This window comes from Anolis carolinensis, chromosome 1 (genome assembly GCF_035594765.1).
Source record: "Anolis carolinensis isolate JA03-04 chromosome 1, rAnoCar3.1.pri, whole genome shotgun sequence".
NCBI classification, from domain to species: Eukaryota; Metazoa; Chordata; class Lepidosauria; order Squamata; family Dactyloidae; genus Anolis; species Anolis carolinensis.
In genome coordinates this window covers 103,262,895-103,281,125 of record NC_085841.1, presented here as the reverse complement: position 1 = coordinate 103,281,125, position 18,231 = coordinate 103,262,895, and the positions used below count along the sequence as shown (strand labels likewise).

The window sequence follows — 18,231 nt, the reverse complement described above, 5'->3', positions numbered from 1 at the left end:
GATCTGATTCACAGCCAAGAGAGGATTCCAACCCTCCACCCGCCACTCTAGCCTCTACTTTTAGGAAAGCTGAACCTTGTAAGTCTGAAAACTAGTATCACAAAGCCCAAGTATTAGCCACATTGCACATCCAAGAGGTAGTCCTCTCAAGATCACACTTTCAAAACCTTAATGGTGAAAATTACATTAATAAATGCTGCAGGAGATGTAGGCATTTTGGCTAAGCAATCATTAGCCTTTGGACAGCATTTCCAAATCTACAACCAGAACAATCAGTAGTTCTTCACAGGTTTTTATACCAAAAACTGTCACTTCTTATACCTTATGCTGGCAGATCAATTCCCTTAAAAGTGAACTCAGATGGCAAGTGCCGAATATGGGGCAAAGCATAGGTGGAGACGGTTTCATTTTACTTCGGAAAAACCAATATATTATTCAACCACAAAATACTGAATAATCTCAGCTCAAATAGAAAAAAAGAAAAGTAGGATTAAGAGATGGGAATGAAATTGTGGAACTCATTTCTAAAAGGTACCAAATCAATATAAACAAATTTTACAGGAATAAAAAAAATGCTGGATAAGGACATGCGTTCCTTTACTATAAAAATCCATTTTCTGAGCCCTATACTGATATGATTTGATACCATTTGATAGTTCTGCTCTGTACATAATATTCTAGGCCAGTGGTTCTCAAACTGGGGGTGCCCAGATGTTTTTGGCCTTCAACTCCCAGAAATCCTAACAGCTTGTAAACTGGCTGCAATTTCTGGGAGTTGTAGACCAAAAACATCTGGGGACCCCAGGATGAGAACCACTGTTCTATTCCTAGCCAACAATGTGCTGCCACCTATAACTCATTTTTCAATCTTTTTGGATGTAGTATCTTTTGGAAACCTCTGCAATTGTGCATCCTGGCTGACACTATAGGTGGGAAAACTTATATTGCAACAGTATTCTAACCATTCTGTTTAATGTATTTATTTCGTGTCAAAAGCATTGCATTCTGTTTAATGTCAAATGCAGAGTCTTCAAAATGAACAAAACCAACCCATTTATTTCCTTCTCTTTGTTATGCCAAAAATAATTTAAAACCTGAAAAATTCTGAACTAGTCATCTTCTGCCTTCAATACAGTGGAAGAAGGAATGACTGTCACTTACCTTCTAAAGAGCAAATATTAAGTGATACGCATTTATCAGAGTAAAAATCACTTCAAAGCTGAGTTTTATGATCTAGTGACTGATGAACCAACACTGTTAAAAGGAGGGAAAACAAGCCCAAGGCCTTTCTCTTCCACAGTCAAGGGGTTGAAATAATCCTGTCATGATAATTGCTTTAAAAGCTAGTAGTGAGAGGGAGATGGATAGGTGAATGTATTTTGTTTGTTCAGATTCAGGCATGAGTAGGCATTGACAACTGAATAATTGTGCCTTCGTATAACATGATTTCAAAAACAGTAAGAAATGTGAAGGTCATCTGTTCCTGCTTCATAAGGCTCTACATAAGAATAATCTAGAGATAATTATATCATTTTATTTCTGTATGGGTGGGATACTAGTGGAGGGGGATAAAGAAACAAATGACAGAAACAGATTTTGTCAGCATGCAATAGCCAAGGACAGCTTCATGCAAACTAAGCTACCTTCTTCATTCTAGCTTGATATGCTATTATATAGAGAAGCAGGATTACCTGTAGAGGCTACAACTTTCAGAATCTCACAGGTAATACAGCCATTTAGCCTAAGGCCATGCTAGCTGGCAGATTCTGGTATAGTGGTTTGAACACTGGATAGTCTTTCTTAAGGTAAAGGTTTTCCCCTGACATTAAGTCCAGTTGTGTCCGACTCTGGGGGTTGGTGCTCATCTCCATTTCTAAGCCGAAGAGCCGGCATTGTCCGTAGTCACCTCCAAGGTCATGTGGCTGGCATGACTGTATGGAGCGCTATTACCTTCCTGCCAGAGCGGTACCTATTGATCTACTCACATTTGCATGTTTTCGAACTGCTAGGTTGGCAGAAGCTGGAGCTAACAGCGGGCGCTCACTCCACTCCCCGAATTTGAACCTGCAACCTTTCGGTCTGCAAGTTCAGTAGCTCAACGCTTTAACACGCTGCACCACCCGGGACTCCTAGCCTGCCTTAGGATTGCCATAAATTAGAAATTACTTGAAGGCACACAACCACCACAACCTTCCAGCCACACAAATTTTCCACTGTGTGCTTCAAGGCAAAAAGCTATCAAACAACGACAGCATAGCAGAAACAGGTCCTTCCATTATATGGCATCCACCTTTCTTGTGGAAGGGAGCAAATGAACAATGAAGAAGATAATTCCTGAATATCTTTCCTATCTTCACCCTGACAAAATATCTTTCTTGTTTATTATTACAGAACAGCCACCATAGTGCACAATCAAAACTACCCTTTCTTGGTTGTACACCACAGATGTACAGAAATAGGGATATGGGACAACAATTGTTTCTCTAACCAGGATCAATGAGGAATTACTTTCAGTTTCATTTTTAGGACCATTTACAAACATTTGCAAGATTTTATTGAGAGAGAAAGTGAAATACACAGATTTCCCCTATCTCTATTTGAACTCCCCTCCCATCCAGAAAAAAGTGTAAAATGGCAAGGGTTTCACTTGGATGGAGTGGGCTTCTGCCAGGGTAGGGTTAAACACTATGAAGCCGTTCAGAAGTTACAACCCAGCAGATATTGGTGAGGAATGCCATCTAGACCTAGGGTAAGAAGAGAGACTATGTAGTAGAATGTCTCCTAGGCAGAGGAGGACTAGATCACATTCCATCATCACACAGTTAATCTGACAGACCAAAGAGAAGAACAAAAAATCTTCCCATCATGTAGAACAGAAAAACAGAAGGACTCAAAGAGACACTGTGGCTATAGTTTTCACCATTTTAGGGGCTAAATGAGACTTCATCTACACTGTAGAAATAATGCAGCCACTGCCGTGGCTAAAATATATGGAATCATGGGAGATGTAGTTTTGCAAGGTCTTGGCAGTCTCTGCCGAAGACTGCTGGTACCTCATTAAACAACAAATCCCAGGATTCCATAGCATTGAACCAGTAGGGCCAAAGTGCATTAATTCTACAGTGTAAATGCACCCTTAGTTGCTTTCCTTGCTAAGCACAGAATGGCTAATTCGGAATACACCAAGGGGTTAGAAATGGGCTTTGATTTTCTCCACCTCCTGTCATAGAATTGATCTCAGACTTGTTCAGTGAGCTTGTGATTTATATCCCAAAATTGTGGTTCTGAATTCAAACAGAGCACATTAGCTTAACTTCTTGAATCACACTGAAATTAGTCAATGACCAAACAAATGCAGTTTGTAACCCATACAATTTTTCTTGCTGTAGTCTCTCCAGACAAAATTGTGGCATGTCAACCTTCAGTCATTTTCTTCTCCTCTTGGGTTATGAGAAATAACTACTTGTTATTGCTTTGAAACCAATGTTTTTCTTTGATGCTATTTAATACTTTTAGATCTTGTTAAAAGTTACAGTGAATTTATTAACAACTGTCAGCTAACTTTCCAGAAATTCAGATATACAGACTTACTTTCCAATTGATGCCAGAAGAACAGGAGTTTATTTTTAGGAAACAAACATCAGTTTATTTGTCATGTTGGACTATGATGCTGGGCCATCCAAAGGAAAATAGCAAATATTTGGCTGCAAGGGCTGCCTAGTTGCTGCCTGGAGATTTGTGATGTGCTTTTTAAACTGACAAAGACAAAGATGCTATGACTGGGCATATCCCTGTTTTCTTGGCCCAGTTTCTTCTGTCTATTCCCACAGCAGGCTGGGCAGGAACCAGACAAGAGAACCAAAAAATAAATGAGTGAAGGAAGCCATAGCTGCTTAATCTGCTACTTCAACTGCTGCAAAGAGAAAAGGTCTATCACCATACAGATAATTATCTGGTTTGACATCTTCCCCTAAGGTTAAACATGGTTGTGTCCAGTTCAATATAGTCATAACAACCAAGATTTTTTTCCTGTTTTTGCATCTCCTAGTATTTAGAATATGTGAATATTTTAACTAAGGGTCCTTTCACACTATACAATTATAATATTGTGATACCACCATAACTAAAGGCTGAGAACCACTTCCCTATCCTTCCCCAAAAGCCTCTATCACACACACCCCAGAGATTCCTACAATTAGAGAATCCAATTGCTAGATCAGTCTTGTGCAAAAGGAATGGTTTTTAAAGGCATGCTTTAAAAAAATGCAACCGAATTATACTGCGATGTAAGATGTCCATGAGATATATTCCACATACTGGAGCATAGTTTCCTTTCTCTGCTCTGTTGGCATTTCACAGTCATGCCACCGCTGAGCAACAGGAATAAGAGAGCCTCTGGGGAACAAATTCTCAAAAAGTTAACAAGACAAGACTGCTCTCCTGTCTGATAGCATAAATGGTTCCCCAGGTATCTTAATTCAGAACATTGCCAAGATACAATGTATTATGAGAGGGAGGAAAGGCAGAGACCATTCCATGAAAAATAGTTTATTACAATTAGGACCTTTCACTGGAAAGGAGGCCAAAAATCAGAGACATGTATGCATGTGTCCATATGGTTACATTAGTAGGCAAAGAGCTGCCCTCCAGAGGTTGTTGGATTGCAAATCCCAGCAGCAGTAGATTTCAAGGTACAGTTTGAAAACACTTAGGTGACACTTTGCTTACCTCTTAAATTACAGGCACTATATAAATGTAGCAACAAAGTTGTCTGGAACTCGCAATTGCAGTTACAAATATCTAACCCAAAGTTACACAATCATAACTGATTTGTATTTACAATCCCTAGATATTCAACTATGCAAGAAATATGTAGGAATTGTGAAAGTCTCTCAAGCCTAGCTTAATGGGCAGGAACTGGTGAGAGCTATTTGGGTCTGTTCTGTTGACTAGGATGAAATCAGACTGATGTTTCCACCCCATCCTGCAAATGATCAATGGGCTGAGGAGGAACTATAATAGGGATTCTGCTTCTGGCTATCATGCCAGAGATCATTTGGAAAGGTTGGGCACATAGGTTGGATGCATACCAGTTGACAGGAGAACCGATTACTGTTACTTGCAGTGGCTGCTGCCCAGCGTGTGAAGATGTGGGTGGGGTCAGACCAGGACACACCACTTAGCTGTGTAAGTATGTAGCTAATTACCAGTTGATCTAAAATATTGGCCAATTATATTTCTGCTGATACCATTCCTCACAGGTATATATGCTGCATATGCTTGAAAAATGGAGTTTTTAATCAGTATCCACCAAACTGGCTATTATGGCAGACATACTGCGGGCTGAATGATTACTAAAAAGCATATGATAAAATGTAAGAAACTCCAAGAGTTCCAAAACTTATTGGCAGAGTGAGAAAAAAGATATGCCAAACCCTTCTTCACCATACCAAAAGGAAGATTTCAGCTGAGTATGGAATTGTCCTCTCAAGAAATACATGCAGTGCAGCAGCATTAATTATAAACATGCCCAGTGCAGCTTCAGTATTTGTGAGATCAGATACAATAGAATAGAATCACAGAATTAATCTTCACTCTCTACATCTCACAGTAAAATCCAGTTGAGAGATCTAATAGGCAACCATTTTCAAACATCCTATATAGAAATAACTAGACTGAAAAAACAAAAACAAAGCCAAGACTGTATTTCACCACAATGTGACTGAGAGTAAAGGATATTAGTACACACCTAAATCTTGGGAGTCAAATCTATTTCTCCTAGTAACAGAATGAGTTAACTTCAGACAAATTCACCGATACTAAGAGAATCAAGGATCAGTGAAGGGACAAGGCACAGCTGCTTTCTTGACAGTAGAACTAATAACATGTCACACTTGTCTAGAAGATTTAGTGATGGACATCTTTCCCTTCATTTACAATTTTAAAAAGCAAAAGAGATAAGACAGTTCTACAATGCAGGCAAGCATGCTATACAAGGCTTGTGACAATCTACACTGAATGTAGAGATGTGATAGGTTACAAGTAGGAATAGCAGAAGTCAAAAGCTGCAGACAAGTTCAACACACCAGACATAGTATTCTAATGAGAATTCTTTGCAATGGTTGAGCGGTTATTTTTTTTCTAAAATTCAATTGAATCACAGCCTAATCTTTGGGGGGGGGGGGGGCACAGATAAAGCAGATCATCTGCTCAGCCTGCTCCAACGTGCTCTCTTTGCTTCTATAGCTATTATCATCCAATGGCCTTTAGGCAGGAGCCTTAGGGATTTGTAATTTTAAAATACTGGGTTGCTGTGAGTTTTCCGGGCTGCCATGGCCATGTTTCAGAAGCATTCTCTCCTGACGTTTTGCCTGCATCTATGGCAGGCATCCTCCGAGGTAATGAGGTATATTGGAAACTAATCAAGTGGGGTTTATATATCTGTGGAATGGTCAGGTTGGGAGAAAGAACTCTTGATGTTTGAGGAAGGTATGAATGTTTCAATTGGCCACCTTGATTAGCACTGAATAGACTTTCAGCTTCAAGTTCTGGCTACTTACTGCCTGGGGGAATCCTTTGTTGGGAGGTGTTAGCTGGCCCTGATTGATTCACATCTGGAATTCCTCTGTTTTCTATGTGGGGTTCTTATCACACTTGTCCTAATTTTAGAGTTTTTTTTAATACTAGTAGCCAGATTTTGTTCATTTTCATAGTTTCCTCCTTTCTGTTGAAATTGTCCATGTGCTTGTGGATTTCAGTGGCTTCTCTGTGTAGTCTGACATGGTGTTTGTTGGTCCAGCATTTCAGTGTTCTCAAATAATATTCTGTGTCCAGGTTGGTTTATCAAGTGCTCTGCTATGGCTGACTTCTCTGGTTGAGTTAGTCTGCAGCGCCTTTCACGTTCCTAGATTCATGTTTGGGCAATGCTGCATTTGGTGGTCCCTATGTAGACTTGCCACAACTGCATGGTATATGGTTGACTCCTGCAGAGGTGAGAAGATCCCTCTTGTCCTTTGCTGAATGTAGCATTTATTGGATTTTCTTAGTGGGCCTGTAAGATAGTTTATAGGTTGTGTTTCTTCATCAGCTCCCCTATGCGTTCAGTTTCCTTGCTATATGGTAAGAACACTTTTCCTCTGGGTGGATCTTTGTCTTTTCTCTCATGGCTTGTTCTTGGCTCTGCAGCTCTTCTAATGTCTGAGATGGGGTATCCATTGGCCTGGACAGCCCAGTAGAGGTGGTTCAGTTCCCCTTGGAGGAGGTGGGCTTCGCAGATTCTTTTTTGCACAGTCTGACAGGGCTTTAATTGTGCTTATTTTTTGACTTGGGTGATGGTTAGAGTTTTTATGTAGGAATCTATCTGTGTATAGGTTTTCTGTAAACTGTGTGGCCCAATTGTTGATTGGGTTTGCAGATGACTAGGACATCTAGAAATGGAAGTTTCCTTTGTTTTCTTTTTCCATGGTGAATTGGATGCTGGGGTGGGTGCTGTTGAGGTGGTCCAGGAACTTGTTTAGTTCTTTTTCTCCATGGCTCCAAATAGGGAAGATGTCATCCACATATCTGAACCATATATTGGACTTTTTGTTGCTGTTTCCAGGGCTTGTTTCTCAAAGTGTTCCATGTAGAAACTTGCCATGACTGGGCTGAGAGGGCTCCCTGTGACTATTCCATCTTTCTTTTAATAGAATTCATTGTTCCACTGGAAGTATTTTTTAATATTGTTTACAACATTTAATATTGCATGCTTCAATTGACCTTGGAAGGAGTTATAATGTTATAAGCAGGATACAAGCTTGGTATAGCCAACTCGTAATCTTCCAGTTGATCCTGGACTTCAACTCCCATCACACTTTATCACTGGCTATGTTTGTTAGTGTTGATGTTAGTTGCAATCCAACACCTGAGAGCCACCAGATATCTACCCCAATATGACTTATTAAAATGGGCAGAGAGAATAATTAGTTACCAAGCACAATCTTACAATAAAAAGAAAAGTGGAAAACCTTGAAATTAGGAAATCTGAGGAATGCATAAGAATTTAGTGAAATATTTCCTCTTTGAGAATGAATGAAATGGTCTTTAAGACAAGGCTGTATTCACTCAAAATACCAAGAACTACAGAGTATGAAGGAAATCTATAAAATTCAACAATAATTCCAATGCACATTATAGTCATATACAACACTCAAATCCAACATATATTCCTTCCTTCAATGGGAGCTGCCATCTTCATATAATAAGCACACAGGAGCCTCACCAGTTCTGATGATATACCACTGCAGGATCTGTATTTTCACTGCCTAGTTAAATGTGTATATCAAAACATGTTTCTATATGAGACAATTTCAGTTCAAATGATCCATTTTATTTTGTTAATTTGTGATTAAATAAAACAATTGTTGGCTATTACTTTAATTTTTATACTTCTCTGATGGCTAAGACTTGCACACAGATGCCTCTGCTGCCTTCACACTCCTTCCCTTGTCATTGGCCAAATCAGGTAATCCTTTCTTCCTAACAGTAGGACTTCCCCTGGCTAGTACTCTCCAAGATTGTAGATGTACTAATGAAGGTGGTGCAAGTAACTGTCTGAAGAAACTTCTGTTGATCATGTCAATTCCAATACTCTTTTATAACACTGACATGTATACCATTATCAGCTCTACCTCCTTATTGTTGCACTAAAAAGACTACACTGAAAAGAGGGTGGTTACAACTCGTATCATATTTTCTTCAAGACTCGTTGAATCAAAGATAATTTCAAATGAATGCTTTGGGCATAACAACAAAAAAGGGAGAATACAATTCACAGCAAGACATGTTGAACATATAACAGAATAATAGAAATGGGGAGAGATTGTAGTATTTGCATTCAGTCATTTCTGAGTTGCGGCAAACCCTATAATGAGATTTTCTTGGTAAGATTTGTTCAGAGGGGAATTGCCTTTGACTTTCTGAGACTGGAAGGATATAATAATAATAATAATAATAATAATAATAATAATAATAATAATAATAATAATAATAAAACTTTATTTATACCCCGCCACCATCTCCCCATGGGGACTCGGGGCGGCTTACATGGGGCAGAGGCCCAAACAACACAAGGACAAAATATAAACAACATAATACAATCACAATATAAAACAGATAAAACAGTAATGCAATATATCAATTAAAACAACAAAACAGGATAAAAAAATTACATTAAAAAAACATAAAAGGCAAGACCGTAATAAATACAGGATAGATTATTAAAAACCCTCTGGGGCTGATTAATTAATGACTGTATCTCCGAAAGCCTGCTGAAACATCCAAGTCTTCAGTTGTTTCCTGAAGGAAGATAGAGAGGGAGCCAACCTAATCTCCCTGGGGAGGGAGTTCCAGAGTCGGGGGGCCACAGCCGAGAAGGCCCTCTCTCTCGTCCCCACCAAACGCAGTTGTGAGGAGGGCGGAAGCGAGAGGAGGGCCTCCCCGGAAGATCTCAGCGACCGGGTGGGTTCATAGGGGACAGTTCATAGGGGACTTCCCCAAGATCACTCAGAGGGTTTCCATGACTGAGCAGGGATTTGAACCCTGGCATTCAGAGTCATAGTCAAATGCTCAAATCACTATATTATCCTGACTTTGCAAAACCAAATGCTATTTATTAAAAATAATAATTGTTCACATGAAATCAATTGTGATAAGTCATATCTATCTATTTCATTTTACAAGGATATCCAAACCAATTTATGACTTGCAAGGTGGAGGATGCCATCTGCAGAAGGTCTGTAAGTGGTTTGTTTTTGTTGTATGCCTACAAGCCATTGTTTGAGCTAATTACAGCTTTGTGTAGCTAAATCCACAGACAACAGTTACAGCTGTTATTTCACTTGTAAAGGGCATATGGAAAACCACAGCATGCAAGCAATTCTAACCACATCTCACAATGTAAAATCATGTTTTGGGTCCAAACTGCACACATACACATCATGTGTCTATGTGTGTGTGTGTGTGTGTGTGTGTGTCTCAAAACGGTGTTTATGATACAACAAACAGAAACAGGTGTTTAGGATATCCAAACTGGGAGAATCTACATCATAGAATTAATGCAGTTTGGCAACACTTACTGCTGTTTCTCAAAGCCATGGAATCCTGATAGTTTATTTTATAAGGACTTTAAACTTGTCTGCCAAACAGTGCTGGTGCTTTATCAATCTGCAACTTCCAGTATTCTACAGCATTGAGCCGTGGCAGTTAAAGTGGCATCAAACTGCATTCATTCTACAGTGTAACACACCCTCAGTTATGTTTTATTTGCCACCCATGCCCAGATTCTGGTTCGTATTGACTGAAGGTACCTTGATAGTACATATACACACATACATACACACTAATAAAACATTTGATACACAAGCTATCTAAAATTTCTTTATTATGAACGCCCCCTTATGGATTATAATTAAAAGATTTTTGAACACTGCCGTGATAAAAATGTGCAGTGCAAAGTCTTTCAGAGCTGCAATTTCCAACAATGAACAAACCGAAAACCAGGCAGATTAGAATGCTGCTATGTGCATATTTTCCCTTCAAGGGTTTTGAGATTTATAGTGACAATCCAGAACATAACTAAGCTTGAGACAAAAGCCACAAATTCAATTTACTGGACAAATTTACCTGTTTCCCCTTCACTCCATTTAGCACCCCCTGATAGAAGGATTGGGGAAAACAAATTGTAGCCAGAAGCACATCAGTGTTTGAGGAGTATAAGCACAAAGCAGACTTTACTATCATAAATAAATTTAGAACATTTTCATCAAAAATCAGCCCTTACAAAATTGAGCAAAGTACATTACCTGTTATGCCATTTGATTCCTTCTGAAGATTACAATACCACAGCCTGTTTACTGGATCACATCCTTCCCGTATAGATAGCAAAGCATACTGCCCATCATCAGATATCTAAAATATATAAAATTGGCACAGCATGAATAATGAGGTCTCCCAAACAAAAAAGATATTCATGTTACTCAAATATATTTTCCCATTTTCTCAAAAAACCATTTTGCAAGCAAAAATCATTAGACAGGTGTGTCACATCAAAGTACTGAACACTGATGATTACTGATGGGATTTATATTTGATTTACAAGAATTGAGTGGGTCGTCTGTCATTCAAAGTCCATTCCAAAGAATATTCTGATAAAACAAAGTTATCTGCAATCAAAAGCAGCTTGGGGCAGAGAAAAAAACAGCCACTATGTTATGGACAGTGATGACCAACTGAAATTGTTGTGCTAAATGCAAAGTGACAGTAATCCATGTCAAAAATTATACTGACAAATTTTTACTGAAAATAATCACTCTACAGAAAAGCATCCTAAATTAATTACAATCACTCCATGCAGACTCTTCAAAGATCAGCAAAGTACGGATGTTTTAAAATTCTGTTTGAAATTTGTTCCACTTCTTTCTTAAGCAAATATAAAGTGAGAATAGTGCGGGGAGAATGATCATTATGAACTTCAACAGATGTGTGCGTTTGTGTGCATGGGAGTGTAGTCTTCACCCAGTCACTTCTAAGCCATGAATTTCAAATTTGCATTCTATTAGTACTGGATTTTAATCTTTGTAGCATGTATTTTAATATATGTATTTTTCACTAATGCATTTTATAGTGATGTGTTTTAACTGTGTTGTGTACTACCTCAAGCAATGAGGAGAGGCAGGTAACAAATAAAACTATTATTGGGTTGCTGTCAGTTTTCCGGGCTGTATGGCCATGTTCCAGACGCATTCTCTCCTGATGTTTCGCCCACAGGCATCTTCAGAGGTTGTGAGGTCTATTGGAAAACTATGCAAGTCTAATCCTCTCCTCCTCCTCCTTCTTCGTTATAGTCCTTTTAACAAAATCTTCCTTTGAAGCTTAGAGGGAAAACCCGGGAAAGCAAGGAATTTAAAGCTCTCCCTCCACCTCTTATAATCGCTATAAAATGAACCTACCATATATACTCAAGTATAAGCCGATCCAAATATAAGCCGAGGCACCTAATTTTACCATAAAAAAATGGGAAAACTTACTGACTTGAGTATAAGCCGAGGGTGGGAAATGCAGCTGCTACTGGTAAATTTCAAAATAAAAATAGATGCCAATAAAATTACATTAATTGAGGCATCAGTAGGTTAAATGTTTTTGAATATTTACCATATTTCAAAGAAAACTGTAAACTAGCTCTGTAAGTTAAAAAGGAAGGTCAACAAAAGCAATATGGTATCAACAATAACTTAAAGGAATATTCCTAGTTTCGATTTTTTTTCTCCTCTGAAAATTCAGGAAATTGGCTGGATTTGAAAGACAGCCATACAAACAAGGAGAAAAAGAAATATATCTCCTGTCCCTCCTTCGTTTTGACTCAAACAGTTCTTGCAATAATAGTAGTAGTAGTAGTAGTAGTAGTAGAAATAAATCCTGGAAATTTGCAAGAGTCTCTCTTTTTCTTCCCCCTTCCAGCCAAGCAATCTTTTTCTTCTTCCTGGCTTCCAAGGGCTTCTCTTACTCACTCTTCTTTCCCTTTTGAAAACATTCCCTTCTTGTCTCTCTCTCTCAGCCTGGGAAGAGAAGGGGAGGAGGGAGGTTTTGGAAAAGAAAACACACTGTAGCCTCCAGGCTCCGCTGCTGGCTTAACCCTTGACCCAATTATAAGCCGAGGGAGGCTTTTTCAGCCCAAAAAAGAGATAAAAAACTCAGCTTATCTTCAAGTATATACAGTAGTTCACAATTGCTATCTGCATTTTCAAAGAGAAGGAAGCAAGCCAAGCTGACTTTTCCCATCACCCTACACTTTCTATTCTCCGTACTAAGCAGCAGTCAATCTCTGTGGTTTCTCAAAACTGCCTGGAGTTGTGCCTAAGTCCTTCTATGGAGAAACTATGTGATTTACCACACAAAGCAAAAGCTGTTTGCCCACTTCAAAAAATCTCAAAGAAGTGATATTTCTTTTTGGAAATGACTAACACATTTTGCATCCAGCCTTTAAGAGTTCATTTGGGGCATACATTCTGAATGTACATTGCCTTCAATCCATCAAAGTAAAATAACTCTTTGAAATATGTTTTCCCTTGTTTCACAATGGTAAACAACCAGTGATTTTGAGCCCATTTAACAAGCATTTACTTCAACAGCTCTCTCTGGACAGGCAGGGAGCTGAGAATAGTTTGCTAAATGCAATTCCCTGAAGACATTTTTAATCAAATTCCCTGACACACGTTGCTGGTGGGGTGCCAATTAAGCTTTCCTCACTATAGCCGTTTTTATAGTAATGCACTTGGAAACTCAAAGGAATTTAAGAGTATCATGGCAAAATATTGTTGACTGCTGAATTTCCATTTTTGGATATTTTATGGGAGACAATCAAAGGCTGAATGTGAATATACAGTAGAGTCTCACTTATCCAACACTCGCTTATTCAACGTTCTGGATTATCCAACGCATTTTTGTAGTTGATGTTTTCAATAAATCGTGATTTTTGGTGCTAAATTTGTAAATACAATAATTACTACATAGCATTATTTCGTATTGAATTACTTTTTCTGTCAAATTTGTTATCTAACATGATGTTTTTGTGCTTAATTTGTAAAATCATAACCTAATTTGATGTTTAATAGGCTTTTCCTTCATCCCTCCTTATTATCCAACATATCCGCTTATCCAACGTTCTGCCGGCCCGTTTATGTTGGATAAGTGAGACCCTACTGTATTACTTTTTTTGCTTGAGTGAATATCTTGCAAATACATCAATACACAAAAGGAGTTATTAATTTGCCTATTTTTTCATGTTCCATTGTGCTTAATATGCTTCAATGTAGCAAACCAGCCATTTCTAATATAATAATTTTTTTAAAGTTCTGGCGTTTTGGTTAGTTTTTTTCCTTCATACTAAAGCACCAATGTGAGTTCCAGACTGGTGTAACTTATTAGGGTACAGAGTGTCAAAATCAGGTAGGCTGACTGAAACTAGGCAACATGGTGCCATATTAAAATTGGGTCTTTATGCCATAGCAAGTGTACAATTCCATCTAATGGTCAACTCCAATGGTGTGATGGGAAACTACAAAGAGAATGGATCCAGAGGGAGGGAGGCATACATCCAATGGGAAATGTAGGACATTCCAAACATTCTTTTACCTAAATCCAATTCTGTTTTGTAAGGTGGTTCTCAGGCTCTCTTACTTCTTTCCTCCATGAAAAGATGCACATGCAAAAAACTGATGCACCTCCACAATTTATTCACATTAGAAGAAATGCTTTGCCTTCCCAGTCTAAAAGGTTCCATAGGAAAGGAACACATTATATCCATGTCTTATATCATAGAGGAGGCTGCTGATCAATTTCAGCACTGTTGTGGCCATGGAATGAATGTATGGATCCAGGGGGCATCCCATTCTTAAAAGAAACTTGCAACATGAGCTCTAGATTGGTGCAACTGTGCTATTGGTTCAATGTTACAAAATTGGATAGGATGACCAACAAAACCACAGCATTTAACACATCTATTGCTTTCATTGTGAAAATGGCCGAGGGCAGAGAGCAATCCTCTCTAGGTATTTGACACACTGGAATGTGCATTTTATAGTATTCAGGAAAAAAAAAGAATGTGGCTGTAAACAGCAAGATCTAGCACACACATTTTGCACCTGAAATCTCACCAAGTCCTATTTAACTCCATACAACCAAATTGTCATTCTACAGCACCCTCTACTGGGAACTGCCTTAAATTTGTTTTCTATCCTTCCAGCATAAATGGCTATAGGAGGAAAAAGAGGGTCACAATTGTTCTGTTTATAGTTATAAAAATGCAAGTAAACACCTGGGAACCCACAGGTTGAGAACCACTGCTGTAGATTTTACTAAGAGGAATGAAGGTTGAAGATAAAGCTTGGAGAGAAACGCCAAATACAAAGCATCTGAATAAAAGTTAATCAGTTGCTCTTGACACGGAATGTAAAATGTTGAAAGTAATATTTTCTTTTTAAAAGGCATATTAAAGCAAGACAACATTCTTAACAAAATACAAATGACAAACAAAAGGGTTAGGGACAAAAAAAACCCTACAAAATACAACCTTTGGACCACATTTTGTTTTTTATCGGGTTTTTAAAAACTATACTGCACATTTTGATTGATGTGCTGTTCAAGTTTTCAAAGCATGAGAAAATGGAAGGGAGATGGGGACATGAGCACTAACCGCTGTACTCTTGACTGCCCCATGTCCATGGAAAGACAAAGGAAAAATGAGTTTCCCATCTTCAGCAAATGATGAATGTTTGGTAAATCAAGTGTAAACGGTCTGCCTTCAGACAAAATGTATCTTTACCTCAACACCACCCATCCATTTTGGCTCATGAGGAAATTCAGCACACAAAACATCCTTTGATTGGTCAGTTCCTAGCACATGATAGTATAATTTCTGGTGTAAGTTGGTTGATGTTTCAGTGCCTGGAACAAAAAAGGGATCAAATTACATGTATGTTGTTAATCAAATTTGTTTGTTAGTAGTTCTAACAAATTATAGTATGGAGTTACTTATTAGGCCAGATGACAAAACATTTAATTATACTCATGCACCACCAGAAATACCAGTTCTCACTGCAGAGAAGTTGGGTGTGCCTTATCTGAAATACTTTGAACCAGAAGTATGTCAGATTTTTCCAGTATATACATAATGAGATATCTTGGGAGATGGAACCCAGGTATAAACACAGAATGTATTTGTGTTTCATATACACTTTATACACATAGCCTGAAGGTAATTGTATTCACAATGTTTTTAAAAACTGTGTGCATGAAACAAAGTTTGTGTACATTGAACTATCAGAAAGGTATCACTATCTTTGCTACACGAGTGGACAATTTGGAATTTTTTGAATATTTCAGATTTTGGAATTCTGCATAAGGGATACTCAACCTGTATATACAAGGACATTTTGTATTTTAAGGTCTTTTTCCTTTTTTTAAGTATGCTATGCATATCCTGTTCATACTGTTCAAAAACAGATCTGTTCATACTGTTTCTTAGACATTATTTTTATTATTATAGTATTGTGTTTTACATTCTGCTTGTCTTCTAGAATAAAATCTAAGACAGTTTGTAACATTAATTAAAACACAATATATCAGAAAACCATAAATAATATTAAAGACAATTTACTTTTTTAAAAATGAGAAACTTCCAAGGTTAAATCAAGCATTGATTTAAAACAGTTTTAAAACATTTTAAAATGTAACATGAAGGGTTGGAGTACCACAACTCCATGAAAAGTTTGTTTGCCAGTAGCCAGTTAATATTCAAAAGGTCTTTGATTACTGATGAGGGAAAAAGTAGAAAAGAGACCAGCTGACCTTCTCAGATGACCTCAAAACTCTCAAAGAAAGTTTACTGTTGTTTTCTCTATGTAATTTTCAATGCTTTGCTTTCAGCAGGAGAAAAAAATGCAAACTTGTAACATGGAATATACCTTCAGGGGCATCAGTTAGAATTTCAGACACTTTCATGATTTCCACAAAAAGAGCAAAGATAGCAAGGTGAGCATACAAGATGAATAATATCTGGAGCAAAAAAGCCAAGGATTATGGAAGCAAAGCTATGGAAAAAGTACTTTCTCGGACTATCAGCTCCTACAACACACAACCCAGAAGAGACTGCACAAGATTTTAATCTAAAAAGATACCTCTGCCAAGCTGTTGAGAGTGCGCTGAGCAATGAAAAACAGAAAGCTGAGAATGGTAGATGAGGAGGAGAAAGGCCCATGGACACATGACGTTTGCTCACGAATGAGTGCTCTGTACCACTCACCATCACTTTTACCATCTTGCTTTGGATAGGAGTTGTAGAACATGCCTTTTCCATCATGGGTCCAAGCCATACAACTAAATTTTACCATTTCCAATGTGTCTGGAAGTTCTTCATGACCATCCACCTTCATGAATTTGATGGTTACCCAGTCTGACCCACTAGAACTCAGACCATAGGCAAAATATTCACCATCTTCACTAAATGCATAACCTGGCAATTTAAAATACATGATGCATTAGCAGTTCACATTTAAAAAAGGAATTAAACATAAAACATAAACATAAAGGTTGGGCAAGTTCTGACAGCTAATGTTTAACTCCTAAAATGCAATGCAGCAAACATCAATACATACTCACCCATCTCAAAAAACAAAAACAAACAAAAAAATCTCTCCAGAAGTGGTCCTGGTTTTTCAAAAGAATCCCCAATCTCACATGTTTCCAGGAGCAGAATTTCTAGTTTTGGGACAAAATTTTTTTCCCCCAGCCAAAGGTATGTGGGAAGGGAGAGGCACAAGTAGATACAAAACAATTGTGGGGACAGTATGAAGCATGTGGGCTGCACAGTTCCAACTCTTCGTAATACATCTTGCAAGTGTCCTATGCAACCAACATATAATGCACATGTGATAAACTCCTGTATTTCTCATCATTAGACATAATGACTACAGCTGGTGGGAGTTGTGATACCGTACTATTTGGAAGGCTACAATTTGTTGTTTAGTCAGGATAGTAGGCCTAAATTTAGATATAAAGATTGTGGATATGATGCCTGACTTTAAAATGTCATTTAACCTTTCCCCAAGCCAAAAGTGTAAATGGGTTACAATTCCCATTTACCCCAGGTCACATGGCAGATAACCAAACGTGACTGGAGTTGTCATTCAATAACATCTGGGGATCCATATTGGGGGGAAACTAAAGAGAACTAACAGCTATGTAAAATAGTATATAGTTGGCTCTCTATATCCATGGATTCTCCATACACAAGGCTGCTGTTGCCATCGATGAAATGAGTTTGACCCCTGGAATAATGCATGTCTACATATAACTATAGAAGACAAATAACTATAGAAGACATCCAAAATGACACTTTGTAAAAAATCAGCTTCACTGACCTCGTAAAGCCACAGTACCATCATCAGAAAGCTTATTTGGGTCAAGAAATACTTTAGCTTCAGCTTCCAAGGAATCTTGCACGTATAACACCCGTTGGTTCTGAAGTCCAGAATTATAAAAGTGAAAATACCTAGAGCACACATTTGACACAGAACAAATGAAATTGCCTTTAATTCATTTATTTAATTGATTGAAGGAAATGGCTAATTGGGGGAATACTGGATGTTGCAGTCCCAAACATGAGGCAACTACATCACTAGTATCTGAAGGGGAGCT

General features: G+C 38.1%; 1 protein-coding gene across 2 annotated transcripts in view; it reads right to left on the bottom strand.

Moving 5' to 3' along the window:
- Window positions 1-18,231, bottom strand: part of prep (prolyl endopeptidase) — a 100,271-nt gene that overhangs the window by 63,553 nt on the left and 18,487 nt on the right. Inside the window, exons 4-8 of one of the 2 annotated variants that reach the window (XM_062980277.1) lie at window positions 17,955-18,085; window positions 16,838-17,047; window positions 15,359-15,480; window positions 12,546-12,593; window positions 10,842-10,947 (exon numbers count right to left, since the gene is read on the bottom strand). In XM_062980277.1, coding sequence (XP_062836347.1) covers window positions 10,842-10,947; window positions 12,546-12,593; window positions 15,359-15,480; window positions 16,838-17,047; window positions 17,955-18,085 — 617 coding nt within the window. The remainder of the gene's footprint in view (window positions 1-10,841; window positions 10,948-12,545; window positions 12,594-15,358; window positions 15,481-16,837; window positions 17,048-17,954; window positions 18,086-18,231) is intronic. The other variant, XM_003226940.4, reaches the window with a different exon arrangement.